This window comes from Scylla paramamosain, chromosome 10 (genome assembly GCF_035594125.1).
Source record: "Scylla paramamosain isolate STU-SP2022 chromosome 10, ASM3559412v1, whole genome shotgun sequence".
In the NCBI taxonomy this organism is placed as follows: domain Eukaryota; kingdom Metazoa; phylum Arthropoda; class Malacostraca; order Decapoda; family Portunidae; genus Scylla; species Scylla paramamosain.
Genome location: NC_087160.1, coordinates 3245573 through 3264843, shown reverse-complemented (window position 1 = coordinate 3264843; position 19271 = coordinate 3245573). Strand labels below are relative to the sequence as shown.

At 38.9% G+C, this 19271-nt stretch overlaps 2 protein-coding genes across 7 annotated transcripts; one reads left to right on the top strand and one right to left on the bottom strand.

The window, feature by feature from the left end:
• Window positions 1-672: 672 nt before the first annotated feature.
• On the bottom strand, window positions 673-10777 carry LOC135104113 (GPN-loop GTPase 3-like). Of its 5 annotated transcripts, XM_064011099.1 has the most exons (8): window positions 10396-10777; window positions 7760-7937; window positions 6418-6557; window positions 5998-6175; window positions 5564-5652; window positions 2321-2453; window positions 1962-2095; window positions 673-1377 (listed from the first exon to the last, which is right to left on the bottom strand). In XM_064011099.1, exons 3-8 carry the CDS (start codon window positions 6516-6518, stop codon window positions 1182-1184), a joined length of 831 nt encoding a protein of 276 aa, XP_063867169.1. In that variant the 5' UTR covers window positions 6519-6557; window positions 7760-7937; window positions 10396-10777; the 3' UTR covers window positions 673-1181. The 5 variants fall into 5 exon arrangements, with proteins under 5 accessions (XP_063867169.1, XP_063867170.1, XP_063867172.1 ...); XM_064011100.1 differs by lacking the exon at window positions 7760-7937; XM_064011102.1 differs by lacking the exons at window positions 7760-7937; window positions 10396-10777 and adding an exon at window positions 6662-6985 and having other exon boundaries at window positions 2333-2453.
• A 36-nt stretch (window positions 10778-10813) lies between these two features.
• Window positions 10814-17627, top strand: LOC135104112 (PCI domain-containing protein 2-like). Of its 2 annotated transcripts, none has more exons than XM_064011096.1 (10): window positions 10814-10942; window positions 11038-11311; window positions 11586-11627; window positions 12554-12675; window positions 13203-13349; window positions 13593-13712; window positions 14331-14548; window positions 16210-16310; window positions 16518-16717; window positions 17259-17627. In XM_064011096.1, exons 2-10 carry the CDS (start codon window positions 11276-11278, stop codon window positions 17467-17469), a joined length of 1197 nt encoding a protein of 398 aa, XP_063867166.1. In that variant the 5' UTR covers window positions 10814-10942; window positions 11038-11275; the 3' UTR covers window positions 17470-17627. The 2 variants fall into 2 exon arrangements, with proteins under 2 accessions (XP_063867166.1, XP_063867167.1); XM_064011097.1 differs by having other exon boundaries at window positions 10883-10942; window positions 11019-11311.
• Window positions 17628-19271: the final 1644 nt, after the last annotated feature.

The window sequence follows — 19271 nt, the reverse complement described above, 5'->3', positions numbered from 1 at the left end:
GTGACCTTACAACCCTGCAGGAGTGTAAGGTCAACCATCTTGCCTTGTGTGTGTATGTGTGTGTGTGTGTGTGTGTGTGATCCTACATGAGCAGAAAACCAGCAAGACTAAATATAGAAAGCCAAAATCAAACCTAATAATGACTCCCAAGTCAGCTCTTCACCTCCCTGGTTTTGCTTTCCAAGGCTCCATGGCTGCTAAGTCAACTCTCCTGCTCCTGTGTGTATTCTTGACAAACCCTCCTGTTTTCAGTTTTGCCATGGTCTAATTTAATCGTTCCAAAACATTGGGAAAGTTTTATCTTTTCACCCGAGAGCAACTTCCCTAACACAGTTTTATCTTGTATCCACCTGAGTGATTTTCTAAAGTTATTTGATGAATCACAATCTTCCCCATCTTGTTCACACTGTCACTGTCTACTGATTCATATTCCTCACTCACCCTGCAATATATCACTTTCAGTCTTTCCCTTGCTCCCAAGTCTGTTGCTTTCCCCTAAGTTCTTGCACTCCCTCCCTGCTTGACCTCTGCCCAAGCAGCATAATATATCAGTCTTAGTGCCACAGGGCAACTTATTAGCTTGGTACTTGAAACTTTTCCAGTTTAGTACTATGCTTTAGATAAAATCCACATTTCAAGAGTTTCCATGGAGGCTTTTAAGACAGACAAGAATAGTATGTATAAATATTTATTTCTTTATCATCACCACAACTGAACTTAATTAAGTTCGTATGGTTTGGACTGACTTGTCGACAAGAATCTAGTCATGCTTCACTCGTGAGTAAATCCATGAAGCTATTTAAAATGGACTGGTTTCCACTCGAAAAGCCACTTGTGTCAGTACTATGTGCATATCAATTGCCAGAGAATTGAACTTGAAAAAAAAAAAAAAAAAAAATAGATCCTTGATATTTAAGATAGTATATTTCTTGTCATAGCATCTCTAAAAAAATTGCTTTTATACAAATGACAGTTTACGTAATATTTGTTGACAGTTTACGTGATATTTGTTGTTATGTTGCTGCAAGGCAATAACTATGTAGGGTGATGTCCTGTGTAAGTTTTACTGAAGTCAGACCAATAATCACAATCTGAACAGAATACAAAGTTTGTATTTTCATGGCAAGAAACTAGTAAATCAGTTCAATTAAATAGTACCACTGAGAAGGAAATGCAGCATTTTATTCTCTGTCTTCTGGATCAGGATACTCAAAATCTTTGCCTTTCACATCAAGATCCTCTCCATATTGAAGAGCAAAGTCAGTCTGAATCAAAACATCTGTTAATGATTCCTCATCGTTGATATTCAGAGGTATGTAACGAACCAGGGAAAAGTCATCCAATACCTTGCCCAGTGCATGTGTTAGCTTGTGATATCTGAAATACAGAGAACAGTAACTTTGATAACCATTCTTACTGTAAAAGTGTAAATTAAATTTTATGGGGAGGTAACAAAAATTACTTGGATTGAAGAACTGATTGATCTAATGAAGGGAAGGGTTGATGAGAAAGGATAAAAGTACATCCATCAAAGACCTAATGTCTTCCATAGTAATGCTAATTCCCTTCATGTTCCTTGCACTTTACTTCAATATCTGAACATAGCATCATGCTACTCACACTGGAAGTATACAGCCTACCTTCCATGTGTGAGGAAATATGAAAATTAATCATGAAAGTGAAGACACTAGTAGACAAACAATATGAAGCAAGATGTCTGAGTACATGAGCAATGGAAGAAGAACATGCAAAAGGATATAAACTTTTAAGAGATACAAACTTTTTTTTTTTTTTTATGAGCAAAGCTAAGGATTCCTTTCTTGGAAATTTTAAGGGACATCAAACTGATCTGCTTCTGAACCATTCTACATGTCCATATGAAAACTTGTAATTACAAAGCACATCATGTCCTTTCTTATTACCAACATTATTATAAATTCAATGAATCTCACAGTACTTACTTTTTATTAAATCTTGACACATTGTGCTCAGATGCAAGTAGCTCATGGATCTCTGGCTCTAGAAACATTTCCAGCTGTCGTCTGGCTGCCCGGTTCAACAGATCCATCTTGGTTAAAATATTAATGTGAGGAATCTGGAATAAAATAATTGACATTAGCTGATCTGGGAGGGAACTTGTATCTTTCAAATCAACTGCTGCAGAGTAACACAAACCATGCTGTTTCCTCCTTGATCAGCTAGTACATGTACCTTTATAACTTCACCATGGTTTTTACTGAAACAAACTAGTGATATTCCCCCACCTTCACTAGTTTGCATTGGATAAGAAGGTTAAGTGGTTAGCTCAATGATGCAATACCTCTAATTGTACCATTGTGGCCAGGGCAGCCAAGGAGCCTGAGAGGAACCTTGCAGCATCTACCATGTAGCCAGCATCCAACACAAATGTTGCACACACTCGGAAGTCCCAAGCCTGAAGTTGCTCAACTAGTCTGCAATAGTGAGGGATTCTTTAACATACCTTGTTTCATTCAGGTTACAGTATGTAACTCTTCTGCATGCCTGAATATTTACAAAAAATATATGAACTTCCACTTGAGAACATGAATAATACAGGAAATCCACTCCATGCAAAATAGATAACTGAACAGGGTGCATCTCATAAGGTTGAATGAAAAAAGAGCTGAAGTTATTTTCTTAGTACTGATTGAAGTTGTGGCATTTTATAACCATCTTCAGTAAATATTTTCTTGGTACTGATTGAAGTTATAGCATTTTATAACCATCTTCAGTAGATAACTATCTTCAGAAGTGTAAAAATTTTATTCTTGGCAAAAGGCTCCATCCTACTCATTAAAAAGTGGACTAGTTACAGAATCCTGACCCCCTACAATGATGCTCTTTAAATTACAGATAATGAAATTCCAGGTAATGATTATGAATGCAAACTTAATCTATTCCATGACTCACTTTGCAAACTGAAACAATTTTTCCCCAGTGAAGTGAATGTAAATACAATTAATCCATTCCAGCCTGAGAACATTGCATTTTTTTTTTCTCTCTCTCTCTCTCTGACAGAACACAATGAAAATACAATAACTGTGGAAAGTTGCAAAACCAGATGCCAGCCAGTCCCTTTCATAAATAGCTGTAATACATGCACATCCATCACTCTATCATAACTTGTAGGTGATTATCATATAAAGTGGATCCTTGGTTACCAAACGCCTCCCTTTTCAAATAAATTGGTTTTTGAATGAACTCATTATTGCTTTGATTGTGGTACCATAACTCGGTCTTAGAACAAAATTGCTTGACTTCAAATGTTAAAAGACACAGCAAGAGCTGCCATTTATTACTAGTTTATAGTTTCTATAAATATCTACTTTGTTTTTATATACTTGGTGGAGAGACACAGAGTATAAGACAATAATTCAATCTTTGAAATATGGTAAATGTGATCCCGTTGAAAAGCCTCGATGTAAACAAACAGTTTTCGGTGCTCAGGAGTCATCCCGAGCCACCTATGGCTCTCTCAATGACCCCCAGCACCATCACTATTATACATAAGCATTTTTCCAGTAGCTTTTCCAAACAGTAAGATGTCCATGTCTTATGATCACCATTTTGGTGGTGAGTGAGTTGCTCCTTTCAGTGCCCTTCTGTAAGGCTTCCCTCACATGATCAGTGACTAAGAGAATACCTGCACGGTCTAAACAGTATCTTCTGATTAGTCCTGTGTCACTAAGTTCATTAATTACTTCCTTTCTGTATAAATCATTTGTGAGCTTAAGATGTTGTGAAACAGCTATCTTGGCTGCTTAGACAGGGTAGACTGGTGTCTGGGAATGGATGAACCCATTTTACATTGATTTCTATGGGGAAAATAATTTAAGTTTTTTAACATTTTGATTTCAAATGACATTCAGTAACGAATTAAGTTCTAGAACCAGCAAATCTTTTAGGCATTAGTAGCTTGTCACTGATTTCAAGGTCGGGCACCTTTCCAGCTGTTTGAGGGGAGGATGTTAGATTTTGATTCCTCTACATAAAAGTCTGTAAAGCATGGACTTTGTGCTACTCATGACAGCATGTGCTTTCCAAATTCCACCTTGAGTCCCTTGTTTGAGTTCAGTGTCTACGATCCAGGAATTCTTGACAACTTCATGTCTTGTGAACTTGTCTGTAGCAGGTGTAGCCTTTCTTGGGCATCCAGAAATCAGGACACGCAGTGAAATGTGACAATATGGCAGCGAACATGCTGTCATGAGAAGCACAAAACTCCTTGCTTTACAAAGACTCGCATGTTTCAATATTTCCTTCCAGCCAATGCATGCTTGGTGCAAGGAGAGATTTTGTGGCTCTTCCTCTCAAATCATCTTTCCAACCATCCTGAAAGTCAAAGTAAGAAGTGGCAGGCTAAATATGAAGACATGTAAGTTAATGAAGGTGGAAGGGGGTAGGGGGACCAAGGTATAACTCCCCTTAAATAGCTAAAAAGGTGCCTGACCTCGAAGCCAGTGACAAGCTACAGTCTGATGCCTAAAGGGGCCTGCACACAGTCATACATGTTGGCATACTTGCATGACAAACACGTGTATGAAGCTAAGTTTGACCGTGTGATGGGTGAGTTTGGTTGGCATACATGTTGGTCATACTGTATGACGAAAATCAAACCGAGCTTGAGTTTTCTGGGCGGAGCTTATAATGTCCACATACATGTTGGTACGTCTGACAGTTCGTCATACCGTCAAACATCAGTTTGAGCTTTACAGGTTGTGAGGGAAGATGTCCATTAACAGCAGTACGGAGTGCGCTAATGCAAAACAGCATGAGAAGAACATTATATTACAATTTATAAATTGCTACAGAGAACACCCAGCTCTATGGAAAGTCAAATCCCAAGAATACTCAAATAAAATTGAAAGGAATAAAGGGATTGTTCAACTTGTAGAAATTCTAAAGGAACTAGAGCCAGAATGCACTCGAGACGGTGTCATGAAGAAAATAAATAGCCTACGTTCTGCGTTCAGGAGAGAACATAAAAAACATGAAAATTCAAAGAAATCTGGGGCAGCAACCAACAAAGTATACACGCCATCGTTGTGGTATTATGGTGATATGCTCTTCACTCTAGACCAAGATATGCCAAGAGAAAGTTTCTTTTTTCTTTAATGCTAAAGCTAGCCCAACGGCAATTAGGGTGTCTTCGTCTAGAGACATGTCGTTCCTGCGCACACACTTTACTGACTGATGTTTGTTGCCAATTAGTATGACTGTGTGATGAGTCTTCATACACGTGTTTGTCATGCAAGTATGCCAACATGTATGACTGTGTGCAGGCCCCTTAAGATTTGCTTAAGTATTATAATCACAATGTTCATGACATGACAGCAGGCATACCAAAACACAGATGAGTGTATACTTGCCACCTGAGGGGGTTTGTGAACTGATGCAAAAATTGTTTGAAAAATCTGTTTGTAAACCAAGGTTCCACTGTATTTTCAAAACTATGTGTATATTAGGAAATTTCCACAGCAAGCATATGTTTACTACACTTGCTGAATCTGAAACAATTGTACATGTAGCAAAGAGCACAGACCTCTTCATGACATCCATGTGTGTATACAGTTCTATCTGACCTGGACAGTCAAACAAGAGACAGTCATCTTCGTTGTCACCAAGTTGTTCCTAAGGAAATACAGGATCTATCAGCCTCCCTTGCACATGTGGCACAAGCAAATTCATATTACCTCATTTTCAAGTTTCATGTGTATGTATATATATTTCAGTTTGTGACATTTCCATACATGAATATTTAATAAAATTACTTGCAATTAATTTACTGAAATGTCCAAGTATTCAATAAGAAACAAAATTTAAGTGAATAAACAAGAGATATGACAACTGGGAAACAAAATTTTGAAAGAAACAAACAAATAATGTAGTGTTTGATCCCACACTGTGTGCCACAAGTGAGACATGATGCACATAATGGCTGAATTAGCTGACCTGCCTCCAGGATACACAGCTCACCTTCAGCCAGTCGAGGCCATCTGGCTCCAGAAGGTACTCCATACAGAACACCAGGCCACCATTGGGACCAAAGTCCATGTCTTCATCCTGCATCACGTCATCAAGCTGGATCAAGTCTCGGACATCCAGAAGAGGCTGATAAGAAAACGCTTCTGCTGCAGGGTCCAGATTGACAACACTGAGAGTAAAAAATATATAAAATATTATTGAAAATTTTGAGACCTTCCATTTCTTAGTTGTATAAAAAGTCAATAACTAATGACCATAAGGTACATACAAACACATATGTTTGTATGTACCTCTCCCTTGCTGCAGGAAATCCCTTCAAGAATTAACGCCTGAGTCTGACAAATAAATAGAAAGTATTTCAAAATGATTAAGAAAATTCAGAAAGGATTTCAACACAGTAAGCATACTAACCTTATAACTCTATTGGAGACTTCAGCATGTCTCTGCATTGCCGCACAGTAGGTAGATTTGCCAGAGCCAGCTGGCCCAAGCACCAGCTGGCAATACCTCATTGTTGCTTCTGTTCAGAAGTACTGCATTGCGAAATATATCTGTGGCCAATACAATTTTGACAATTAGATACAGGATACCAATATTGATGCTAGTTATTTTTGTTTATTTAGGAGCGACAAGCAACCATTGATTTGTTACTGACCTGACCTAAAAGGCCTCACCAAAGACGAGGTACTGACTGCTGATCCAAGACCTGGTGAAATGATTTACTGACTGGTCTTCAATGTGTGTCTTGCCGAAAGTGGTGTGCTGGTGATCACCACGGAGTTGGTACCATATAGATCTTATATCACAGAATCTCTATCGTTAGGAGGCTCTCAGCACACCACTCCTTCAGCATTCACTTTTATTCACTAGAGCAACGTGTTCCGGAGCAGCTTGCGCACGTATAACCCTCGCCGTGTTTACAAACATGCCTCACATTCGTCTTGACGCCCGACCAGCGTTGCCAGATTGTTTTGGCCATATTATCGTGTACACATGTTGAAATTATTGTACTTCTGGTAAAATTATCGTACATATGTAATTATTCCAAATATTATGCAAAACTGCCACTTTCCAAATACAGCAGAATTTAGGTTATATATATATATATATATATATATATATATATATATATATATATATATATATATATATATATATATATATATATATATATATATATATACATATATATATATATATATATATATATATATATATATATATATATATATATAGAGAGAGAGAGAGAGAGAGAGAGAGAGAGAGAGAGAGAGAGAGAGAGAGAGAGAGAGAGAGAGAGAGAGAGAGAGAGAGAGAGAGAGAGAGAGAGAGAGAGAACAATACATTAGTACTACTTCTACTACTACTACTACTTTCAGGACACACATATATACTTGAGAAAAAAGAAGAGGTGAAGAAAATGGTGAAGAAATTGTGAAATTGTGAAAAAATGGAAAAATGCTGAAAGAAATTAAGGGAAATTATGAAAAAATGGTGAAAAAATAACGAACAGTGAAAAAATTTGAAAAAATGAAGTGAAGAAAAAAAAATGGTTGTTGTAAGAGGTACACCTCACAAACTGCCACAGCCTCCCAAACACTGCCACAGCCTCCCAAACATTGCTACATCTTCCCAAACATTGCTACACCCTCCCAAACCACCCTCACAAACACTGCTACACCCCCTGAAACACTACCACAACCTCCCAAACACTGCCACACCCTCCCAAAGACCCCAAAACACCCAAACAGACCTTAAACTTTTGCTACGTTCCTTCTTGACCATCGACAAACAGACATACACAGCACTGCCAAGACGTCTGCATATGCTCTATTCCCAGGCCTACACCCGCGCACTGGGGGAGGCGGCGCAGGTGAGGGCTGACAGCGCAGTGCAAACATGTCCTTTTAAATCATCCTCCCCATCTCTTACTGCAAGATTATGTTGGGTTAGGTTAAGTTAGGTAAAGGTTAGGTGAGGTTAAGTTAGGGATGATTTAACAGAGCAAAATAAAGAAAGATGAAGAAAAGGAAGGAAAAGAGAATGAAATGAAAGAATAAATTAATTAGGTGTTTTATTTACTTTTAATTAATGACTATAATGTTTTAAGAATATTTGAGTGAATTTAAAACAAGAAAACTGAAAATTAAAGAAAAATCTGCATCTCTCTCTCTCTCTCTCTCTCTCTCTCTCTCTCTCTCTCTCTCTCTCTCTCTCTCTCTCTCTCTAAGGAAACAAATTTTATAAACACAACAACAACAACAACAACTACTACTACTACTACTACTACTCACCCTGGAGTAGGCTGGGGTGTGGGGTGAGGCAGGTAGACTGAGTTGATTTAATGTTTATTTGTCGTTACACACACACACACACACACACACACACACACACACACACACACACACACACACACACACACAAACACTGCATCACCATCTGTACAACGAAAGATAAGGCAACACACACACACACACACACACACACACACACACACACACACACACACTGCATAAGCATATGTACAACGAAAGACAAGGCAACACACACACACACACACACACACACACACACACACACACACACACACACACACACACACACACTGCATAAGCATATGTACAATGAAAGACAAGGCAACACACACACACACACACACACACACACACACACACACACACACACACACACACACAGCATAAGCATATGTACAACGAAAGACAAGGCAACACACACACACACACACACACACACACACACACACACACACACACACACACACACACACTGCATAAGCATCTGTACAACGAAAGACAAGGCAACACACACACACACACACACACACACACACACACACACACACCGCATAAGCATCTGTACAACGAAAGACAAGGCAACACACACACACACACACACACACACACACACACACACACACACACACACACTGCATAAACATCTGTACAACGTAAGACAAGGCAACACACACACACACACACACACACACACACACACACACACACACACACACACACACTGCATAACAATCTGTACAACGAAAGACAAAGCAACACACACACTGCATCACCATCTGTACAACGAAAAATAAGGCAACACACACACACACACACACACACACACACACACACACACACACACACACACACACACACCTTGAAATACCTTAATAAAAAAAACTGAATATTTACTTGGAGGGACTGGAAGGGAGTTAAGGAAGGTACCACTCTGATTACGTCACGGCTGGGGGGCTTGTGACGTCACGGCGGGGGGTTGATGACGTCACAGCAACCGTTATTTACGTACGTACGTATTTCATTTTGAAAATGACCCCTCTAAAAAACGCAGCTAGACAGGAATGCTTTATAAATTCAGACTTGCCACACATTTTAACTAATGCCACAAATAACAACACATTTCAAAACGCAGTAGTATTAAAGATATTTAAAAAGAAGTATCTGGAAACTGTTGGAACCTTCACCCCATTTAAAATCGTTCAAATGTCCACCCATTCTGGCTTAAACATAACGGAAAACACTTTAAAAAATCTGAACTATTTACTAAAACCATTTAAAGTGAGCTACAAGCACAAATAAAAAATCTACCGAAAAAAATTCAATATTATTGGAAGTTGAACACGAATAAAAACAACTGAACGGTGCACGCATTTCACTGAGCGAGACGGCAACACACTTTAAAAAAACACCAACTATTTTTTAAAACCAACAAGAACCTAGTACAGGCTGAAATAAAAAAATTAGTTTTGGGACCGTAAAAAAATAAACGCCGAAAACGGCCCTTATTTACACAAAAACAACGCCAAAATCATCACTTTTCACGCAACACACGCGCTCAAATAACTTAAAAAACAACGAAATATTTTTACAAACCATAAAATCTTAGCTACAAGCCGAAATAAAATACTTAGGAAATAAAAAAATAATAATAATATTGGAACCGGTGGGGGCTGGGGAGCCTTATACAAGATGGCGGTGGGAGGCTAGTGGAGGGGACGACCAACCGTTTTCACTCATTTAAACCCTCGCCAAACTTAAACCAAGTAATGGCAGATATATTTAACGAGCGGATATTAAAGCTTGGTTATGTGGCTCCGCTTTGCGACAGTATTGGTTTAAAACACTCACAGAAAAGATAGATAATGGCTGATAAATAGAGATGACCCAGATTGTTTACATTTTCATTAAGTTAAATTTTACGGTTTTAGCAACGAGATGAGGCTGACACAGGAATATATTGTGGTGGAGGTTAGGTGAGATGCGTTAAAATGAGTTAAAACCGTGGATTGTTCAGTTATTCATTAAAAAGTTACGTTAATTTACCTAAATTTATTCTAACACTTCCTGACCTTACCTTCCCTGTGGTGGTGGTGGTGCCTCCTGCCCCCTCGTCACTATGGCTGGCTGTCTAGCACCTTCTCACAGCCAAACTTTTCTTTATTTTGCTTGTTTTCACCCACTACTGCCTTCGGGTGTCCACTGCTAGAGCCCACGCCTTCCTCATTACCAACTAAAGAAGGTTTAACTCATGGATAAGCCTTGGCAGCCACTGTGTAGGCGTGGTTACACAAAAAAAAAAAAAAAATTCTGTCAGGCTGGGAGTTGAAACAAACGCGCACTAATACCACCCATAGACGCGACACACTGACTAACTTGTCAGGCGGCGCGACACTGCTGACAATAAAGTGACACAGATTTCCTTATCTATCCTTTACAGTGCATTCTTTCCGTAACATCCTATAAATGACCCACGATGAAATGATTATTAGATTTAGCCAAAATGTTGGCTTCGCAGATTGCCAGCTAGTAAACACGTCAACCAACACGCGGGACTGTCTCGTGTTTATCCCCGCGCGGCGCCGCTGAGCTGAGGCAGACGTGGGGCGAGGTACACAAGAAACGTAAGGACGCTGTCTCAGACACTCCACCTCACCTCCTGCCACACTTGCCCTCGCCACCACTCCCACTACTCACTAGCATCACTCTACCTCCACAGACCAACACTAGCAGACCAGAGTGGGTCCCAAGAGCCCGGCCTGGCAATTAGGACTTCAAGACACTCGGGCACACCAAAATCTACCCCCGGAGAAGACAGGGTAACTCACCAGAATCTGATCACGCAACCCAACTGCTACCAACACTTTGGGGAACTACAGGCTGTGGTGCCGCAGCCTACACGATCCCGTCAAATCCCACCACGAACAGGAAAGGACGTGTGATTGTAGTGTTGCACCATGGCCTTCATGTCACTCAACGACTACTTGCAAAGGGTGAGTAGGAGGTGGCGGATCAACAGACTTCATAACTTACCTTCTCATTTATTTCCTTTATTTTTAGTAAAGAGTTTCAGTTAAGATGATAATTTTAGTTTAGAACAGGACTTTTTTATGGGATATGAACAAAAAAAAAATGATAATAATAATGATTAATCTGGTAACAATTCTTCGTGGAGGAATGACACTTGAACTTTTTTATTGTATGGATAAAGGCACTTTGAAATGTATACACTTCCTGCCTTATAAGCATTTTTCTTCCCTGCTGCAGGTCCAGGGATCCTTGTATCAGCAGAATGGTGAAGTGCTTGCTGTAAGTATGTGTTATTGGTTCTTACCTCGTGTTTAGGATTGAGTCAGTTATTTTATGCTCATGTAACCCTATCATGCTATGTTTATCTTATATTTTTTCTTTTATCATGTTTAAAATTTTGCCATTTTACTGGAGAGTAGTAGGAATTTTTGCTTTCTCAGTATGTACAAATTTTGGAATTTATTGAAATGAACTCCCCACCCTGAGGATCTGGGGCATGTGCCGGGGAGAAGGACTTCACCTGGGTGCCTGGGAACAGCTGGAGCTCTACCCATCACTCTCAGTGGGGAGAACAGTCACACAGAGCAGGGAGAGGAAAACACACCTTTCTCTATGTCATATTCTACAAGAGTATACAAGTCACTGTACAATACAGTCACAACACACAGGCAGGCACAGGGACAACCAGGCACTTCCATCAACAGTCAGTCAGTCACAAATGTGAACTCTACTCACAAGTGTTCAACTCAACTTCCCTTTTTCTCACACGTTTTGTTGCGTCACAGTCTCAGGTCAATTGATAGGCTTATATCAGCTCTCCTTCCATTACTTCTATAGATAACAGTGAGCAACACAATGCTGCTTGCTAGTTCACTCACGCATGTACTCACATGTAGTCATGTGTATTCATATGATGCTACCCCATACACACAGCATGCTCACATGTTCACCTAAAGGGCTGCTACATATATATATGCATTCATATTAATATATTCTTTCAAAGCATTATTTTTTATTTTCATTTACTTATTTATTTATTTACTTATTTACTTATGTTATATTTTTTATGACTATATTTTTCTGTTAGGAGCTTAAAGAATTTTGTGTAATTTTGTGTACTGACAGATGCTTTGAGTGTGATAAGTGTAATTTTGTGTCCTGACAGGAGCTTTGAGTGTAACAAGTGTATTTTCTTTCCCCAACAGGAGCTGATATCGTTTCGTGACCCACATGTGATGAGTTCTCGCTTAATGGTGGAGAAACCTGAGAGAGACGTAGAGCGAGTCATCGATGCCTCACTGGCTGAGGTTATTGCCGGTCATCTCCGGTAAAGAGTCACATTGACATTTATTGTGTCATCTTTTTCTTCATAAACCTTAGTATATATAACAGTATTACTGAAAGGATACTTTGAATGTATTACTAGATATGCTCCTAAAGTTTGTTCCTTATGAGGAATATCCTATCATACATAGCATTCAGCAAATTTACACAAACAGATAGAAAGGTGAGTGTGAACACTACATTTCTATTGATATTCAAGTTTGAAATATCAGAAATAAGAAGCACAAAAGCTCACATTTAAAAACTGTCAGCAGTGATCCTTTAATTGTAGGTGTAGTAGTGCTAGGGAAAGGCTCCTATTAAAGAAATACATCAGATTTACTTAATATGCTCCTGAATTTTCCATATTCAGTGTTATATTTAATTTAGGATATAATGCTGTTCCTTTGTGCTCTTGATAAAGATACGTTGAGAGCATAAGAAGAAGCATTTATCCTACAAAGAATTAGCACGATCTCATAATGGTAATGTGTGTGTGTGTGCACATTTGTGTGGTGTCTATCATGTCAGGGCGGCGTGGGCAGCAGGATCTGGTGACACAGTGGAAGCGTGGAGGACGCAGATGGTTGTGGTGCAGGCTGTGGCTCGCTTCATGCAGGAGTGTAAGGAGGAGAACTGGATGCTGCCTGTGATGTACACCTCCTGTCTTGACCTCAGGTAGTGTCTTGAGGCTACTCATATAAGTAAAGTGTGCTGGAGGAAGAAAGTGTGAATTTTTGCTGATGATCATATGTGAATATGAGCAAAAATGGTAGACAGTATGTGTCAGAATAACTTGAGAAACTAAAATGTGGTATATGTTGGCCATTTTATGAAGTTCCTTGAAGCCGTGATATTTTATTATTAAAAATTATCCATAGTAATAACAACGCATCAAATAAAAGATCTTCGTATCAACAGGTTGTTTGCTTTAGCTGCTGACCAAGAACTCACTCGCACTGGTGCCAGCAAGGCTGGGGAGACCTTGGAGAAGGCTGCTGAAGCACTGATGAGCTGCTTCCGTATTTGTGCAGCAGACACGTGAGTATCCAGCCATTGCCAAACTCTGAGTGTGCCTGTGTAGGATATGACTTGGGCAGCACAGATCAGGCAAATACTTGTTAGGCCTGATTTTAAAAAGAGAGAGAGAGAGAGAGAGAGAGAGAGAGAGAGAGAGAGAGAGAGAGAGAGAGAGAGAGAGAGAGAGAGAGAGAGAGAGAGAGAGAGAGAGAGAGAGAGAGAGAGAGAGAGAGAGAATAAATAACTGATGAGAAATCATAAATTACAGCCTGTAGACTAGTTCACTGGGTCCTTATAGTTGGTGTGTGTATTAAATTTTAACTGTAGTTCAATATTTTGTTTAGTTTAATTTTGCCTTCTTGATGTTGTTGGTAATCCACTAATTCTATGTGACTTTATTCTTACCCAGGCTACAACCAGACTCAAATCATAAATCTGCCCAAAACAAAGCAAGCTGCACTGGGTCAAGGCCTGATCATTGTTTGATGATGTACTGAACTAATTTTGTTTAATTAGACATTACTTTTAACGTAATCAAGCACCTCACAAGTTTTTATTCTAAGAAAAAAAAAAAAAAAAAAAATGTCAGTTTAGTAAATGTTGCTGCCAGTATTCTTACATGTGTGTGTTGGTGTACAGACGCACCTCTGAGGATTGCACCAAGCGCTGGGGTCTGCTGTACCTGGTGAACCAGTTCTTCAAGATTTACTTCAAAATTAACAAACTGAACCTGTGTAAGCCAATGGTGCGTGCAATAGAGGCTCTCTCCTTCAAGGATCGCTTCTCCCTGTCACAACTCATCACCTACAAGTACTACACTGGCAGGAAGGACATGTTTGACTCAGACTTTCAGTCAGGTGATGCTGTGACTCTTTTGCTTGTAGTGGTGAGGCATTATGTTCTCTGCTTCTCTTACTTAATTCAGATCTCCTTCATCTAAAAAGAACATGTTTCTTGAGAAAACTACCAGATGCTATATATATAAATAATGTTAAAGTAAATCTCTTTTAGAGATTTTGGTGAAACTTTTGCTGTTGCCTTGGACATATCAAAAGCTTTTGATAGAGTCTGGCACAAAGCTTTGATTTCCAAACTACTCTCCTACGGTTTCTATCCTTCTCTTTGTAACTTCATCTCAAGTTTCCTTTCTGACCGTTTTCTTGCTGCTGTGGTAGACGGTCACTGTTCTTCTCCTAAATCTATTAACAGTGTTGTTCCTCAGGGTTCTGTCCTGTCACCCACTCTCTTCTTATTATTCATTAATGATCTTCTAAACCAAACTTCTTGTCCTATCCACTCCTATGCTGATGATACCACCCTGCACTTTTCCAAGTCTTTTCATAGACGTCCAACCCTTCAGGAGGTAAACATTTCACGCAGGGAAGCCACAGAACGCTTGACTTCTGATCTTTCTAAAATTTCTGATTGGGGCAGAGCAAACTTGGTATTGTTCAATGTCTCAAACACTCAATTCCTCCATCTATCAACTCAACACAACCTTCCAGACAACTATCCCCTCTTCAATGACACTCAACTGTCCCCCTCTTCTACACTGAACATCCTCGGTCTGTCCTTTACTTATAATCTGAATTGGAAACTTCACATCTCATCTCTAGCTAAAACAGCTTCTATGAAGTTAAGCATTCTGAGACGTCTCTGCCAGTTTTTCTCACCCCCCCAGCTGCTAACTCTGTACAAGATCCTTATCCATCCATGTATGGAGTATGCTTCACATGTCTGAGGGGGTTCCACTCATACTGCTCTTCTAGACAGGGTGGAATCAAAAGCTTTTCGTCTCACCAACTCCTCTCCTCTGACTGACTGTCTTCAGCCTCTCTCTCACTGCCTCAATGTTGCATCTCTAGCTGTCTTCTACCACTATTTTCATGCTAACTGCTCTTCTGATCTTGCTAACTGCATGCCTCCCCTCCTCCTGTGGCCTCGCTGCACAAGACTTTCTTCTTTCTCTCACCCCTATTCTGTCCCCCTCTCTAATGCAAGAGTTAACCAGTATTCTCATTCATTTATCCCTTTCTCTGGTAAACACTGGAACTCCGTGCCTGCTTCTGTATTTCCACCTTCCTATGACTTGAATTCCTTCAAGAGGGAGGTTTCAAGACACTTATTCATCAGTTTTTGACCACTGCTTTGATCCTTTTATGGGACTGGCATTTCAGTGGGCATATTTTTTTTATTGCATTTTTGTTGCCCTTGGCCAGTGTCCTTCCTACATAAAAAAAAAAAAAAAAGGAACACTAAAAATTTATTATTTGTCATAGACATTCATAAATTTATCAGTCCTTCTGAAACTAACGTTTGTGTATTTACCACATCTTACTGAGTTTATTCCATTTATTTACAAACCTATTTGGGAAGCATTCATTTATCACAGGAAACTTGGGATTAGTAAAAGCATTATCTTGAAAACAGAATCTTTTAATATTCTAGGAGTGTTTCCTTGTATATGTACTACATATTTAGAAATTAAAGTTTAACAAATCTTATTTATTCTTTTTAGCTGATGCAACTTTGTCATTTGCATTCCAAAGATGCCATGTTGGGAGTCGGAAGAACAAAAGACGCATCCTCATCTACCTGATTCCTGTTAAAATGCTGCGGGTGTGTGTGTTCCCTTGACTCTGCTGGACACTGTTTCCTTTCCTCCTTCATTGTTATCTTGTCACATACATTCATCATACTGTAGAAGTTCATTTGCTGCTTCTTAACTTTGTTCTGTCATACATAATAGCATTCCTGCAATACATCTCATTGTTTTGCTTGTGTAATGAATCAGTCTGTCTTACCACGGCATGAATATACACACAGGGATACCTACCTAAGTCATCCGTGCTGGAGAGGTACAACCTGCCAGAGTTCCAAGACGTGGTGACCTCAGTGCAGCAGGGCAATGTGAAGCTCCTCTCTGAAACCCTGGCCCGGCACGAGAGTTTCTTCATTGGGGCTGGCATCTACCTCATCCTGGAGAAGCTCAAGATTCTGGCATTCAGAAATCTCTTCAAGAAAGTGTGAGTATGACTGCCATTTGTCTTGTGGAGGAAATGTATAGTAGGTGTACTAAAAAGTTCTGTTGTTATAATTGCTCTGAATTTTTTGTTATGTCATTTTGTATTACAGAAAGTACATGGAAGGTTTATATGTATGTGTAGATGTGTAGGATGCTTCTTAAAGTTGTTTTGTTGTCATGACTGAACAGTAAAGGCTGGTTGGCCAGTGATCATTTTGACTCCATTTGTAATATGCCAGACTCATGTCAACTGTGAGTGTCCTGATAGAGATTCAGTACCTGGTACCTCTCATAGTCAGTTTATTCTGCCTCCAGATAAATTTTTCATTGTTTTCATGATGCTGTAAAAAGAGATATGATATTTTGTCATATGTGTACATCTTGCATTGTAATCTATTGAAGTATGTGTAATTTAGTACTAAGCATTTACTTTGCACTTTGGGAAAGGAAATTACAGAAAAACATGTAATGTACTTAATTTTCACTCACCTCAACCTGTAGAGCCCTAAGAATCTTGCATAGTGTTTCTCCCTCTCCTACAGGTTCCTGATGAGCGGCACACACCAGATCGACATCACCCTGTTCCTTCGTGCACTGCAGTGGATGTGTGTGGAGGATGTGGACCTGGATGAGACAGAGTGCATCCTATCCAACATGATCAATGATGGCCGCATCAAAGGCTACATCTCTCATGCACATCGCAAGGTGGTGGTGAGCAAGAAGGATCCATTCCCACCCCTCACCTCCTGCTGAGCCCCTCTGCTGGGTAGGCATTGGTGTGGGAGTCATTTTGTTTTTACTCTTTTGTCAAGTCATGTGTACTGTAAATCCTTCTTTAGGACCTCATCCTCTGTTCTGTTTTTGTCCAGTTACATATAAATAAAATTCATTAAAACTTCAGTTAGTCTAAATTCTTTCTTTATCAAGATTTCTGTTTAATACAGATCCCGTCAGTCTCTGGTACATATCCAATGATGAAAAGAGCTCTGCACAAATCGGTGTGTCAATCCAGACCAGCCTTTCATAAGCCACATAACTTCTGAAAGCTGTACTCATGCATCAGGAGTAAGGAAAAAATGTTTGGCCTCATTACTGACCAACAACACAACATTGCCTCATTTTCCTGATGTGCTTCATCCCTCTCATATCCTTGCAAACCATGGCACATGCTTAATACAATCATATACACACATTGCATAAGGCTTTGAAGGGAGTCAAGAGTATGGATGTAGAAGAAAAGTTTGTATTGAACAGGTTCAAATGATAGAAGAGGACATGAAAAAAGGCTACTGTCTTAGTAAGCTGTGGTGCATACAGTCACAGTGCATAAGACTTTGAAGGGGGTCAAGAATATAGATATAGGAGAAAAGTTTGTATTGGACTCAGAGGATACAAGAGGACATTAAAAAAAAAAAATGGAAAGTATTTACTGGAGGGATACAAAGGAAAGTTTGTATTAGACTCGGATGATGCAATAAGGAATGGGAAAAGTTGAAAAGACTACAAATTTGCTTGAGGGATACAAGAAAATTATACAGTTTTCCATACAAAAGCATAGTAATCTGGTATAATCTTGATGCAGAGGTGGTCCATGCAGGGAATATCAGTCTTTAAAGCCAAGCTCAAATACAAATTATTATTATTATTGTTACTAGTAGAAGTAGTAGTAGTACTAGTAATAATAGTAATATTTTATATTTTTTTACCTATTTTATTATTAGCATTATTTATTATTTTTAAGTGAAGTTAAACGAAAGAGAATGGAAGTAAATATTATGAAACCTTATTCTCCTCCTTTGCAATCATCATCATCATCATATTGAGGTGCTTGACCGTAAACTTTCTCCATGAGTCATTCTCTCTCTCTCTCTCTCTCTCTCTCTCTCTCTCTCTCTCTCTTACATTTATACTAATACATGCACTGTGGTATCATATCTCATTCTTTTATTCAATAATGATATAACAACTCAAGCCCAGACAGTCTCAGTACGCATAAAGGCAATTAAATCAGCTGGTGGTGGGAATTGTGCTGAGTTATGATGCGCTGGTGGCTTTGGGAAGTGGGATATAATGTCGAGATTTTCCCTCTTGACATCATATATATTCTATACTGAATATAAAGGCAGGATAAATGCTCTTAAATTGTATGGATAAAAATCAAGGAACGAATCATGTTCTCTGGGAGTATTTATTGTTCTCTAATGGTAAACATTTTTGTTTGTAGAGATAGCTTAGCGAAAAAGAAAACTTTTTGAGGAAAGTTTTTTTTTTTTTTTGTATTTATGTATTTATTTATTTATTTTATTTTATTTTAAATAGCAGTCGACTTTTTTTTAGTTCCACGTGAAAAAAAAAGATTATTTCCTCTAACTATTTAGGCTTGCGTGAATGAACGAAATACTTAAGAAATGTTCGATAGTTAGCAAAAGCTGCATTACTTAAGGACAACCAACGTAATTTTTTAAAATTATACAGAAAAAATTCCAGTAATTAATACCTACGTTAGAAGTTAATTTTATCTCATTTGAAAGTTGAATGGATTACCGTGTCCAATA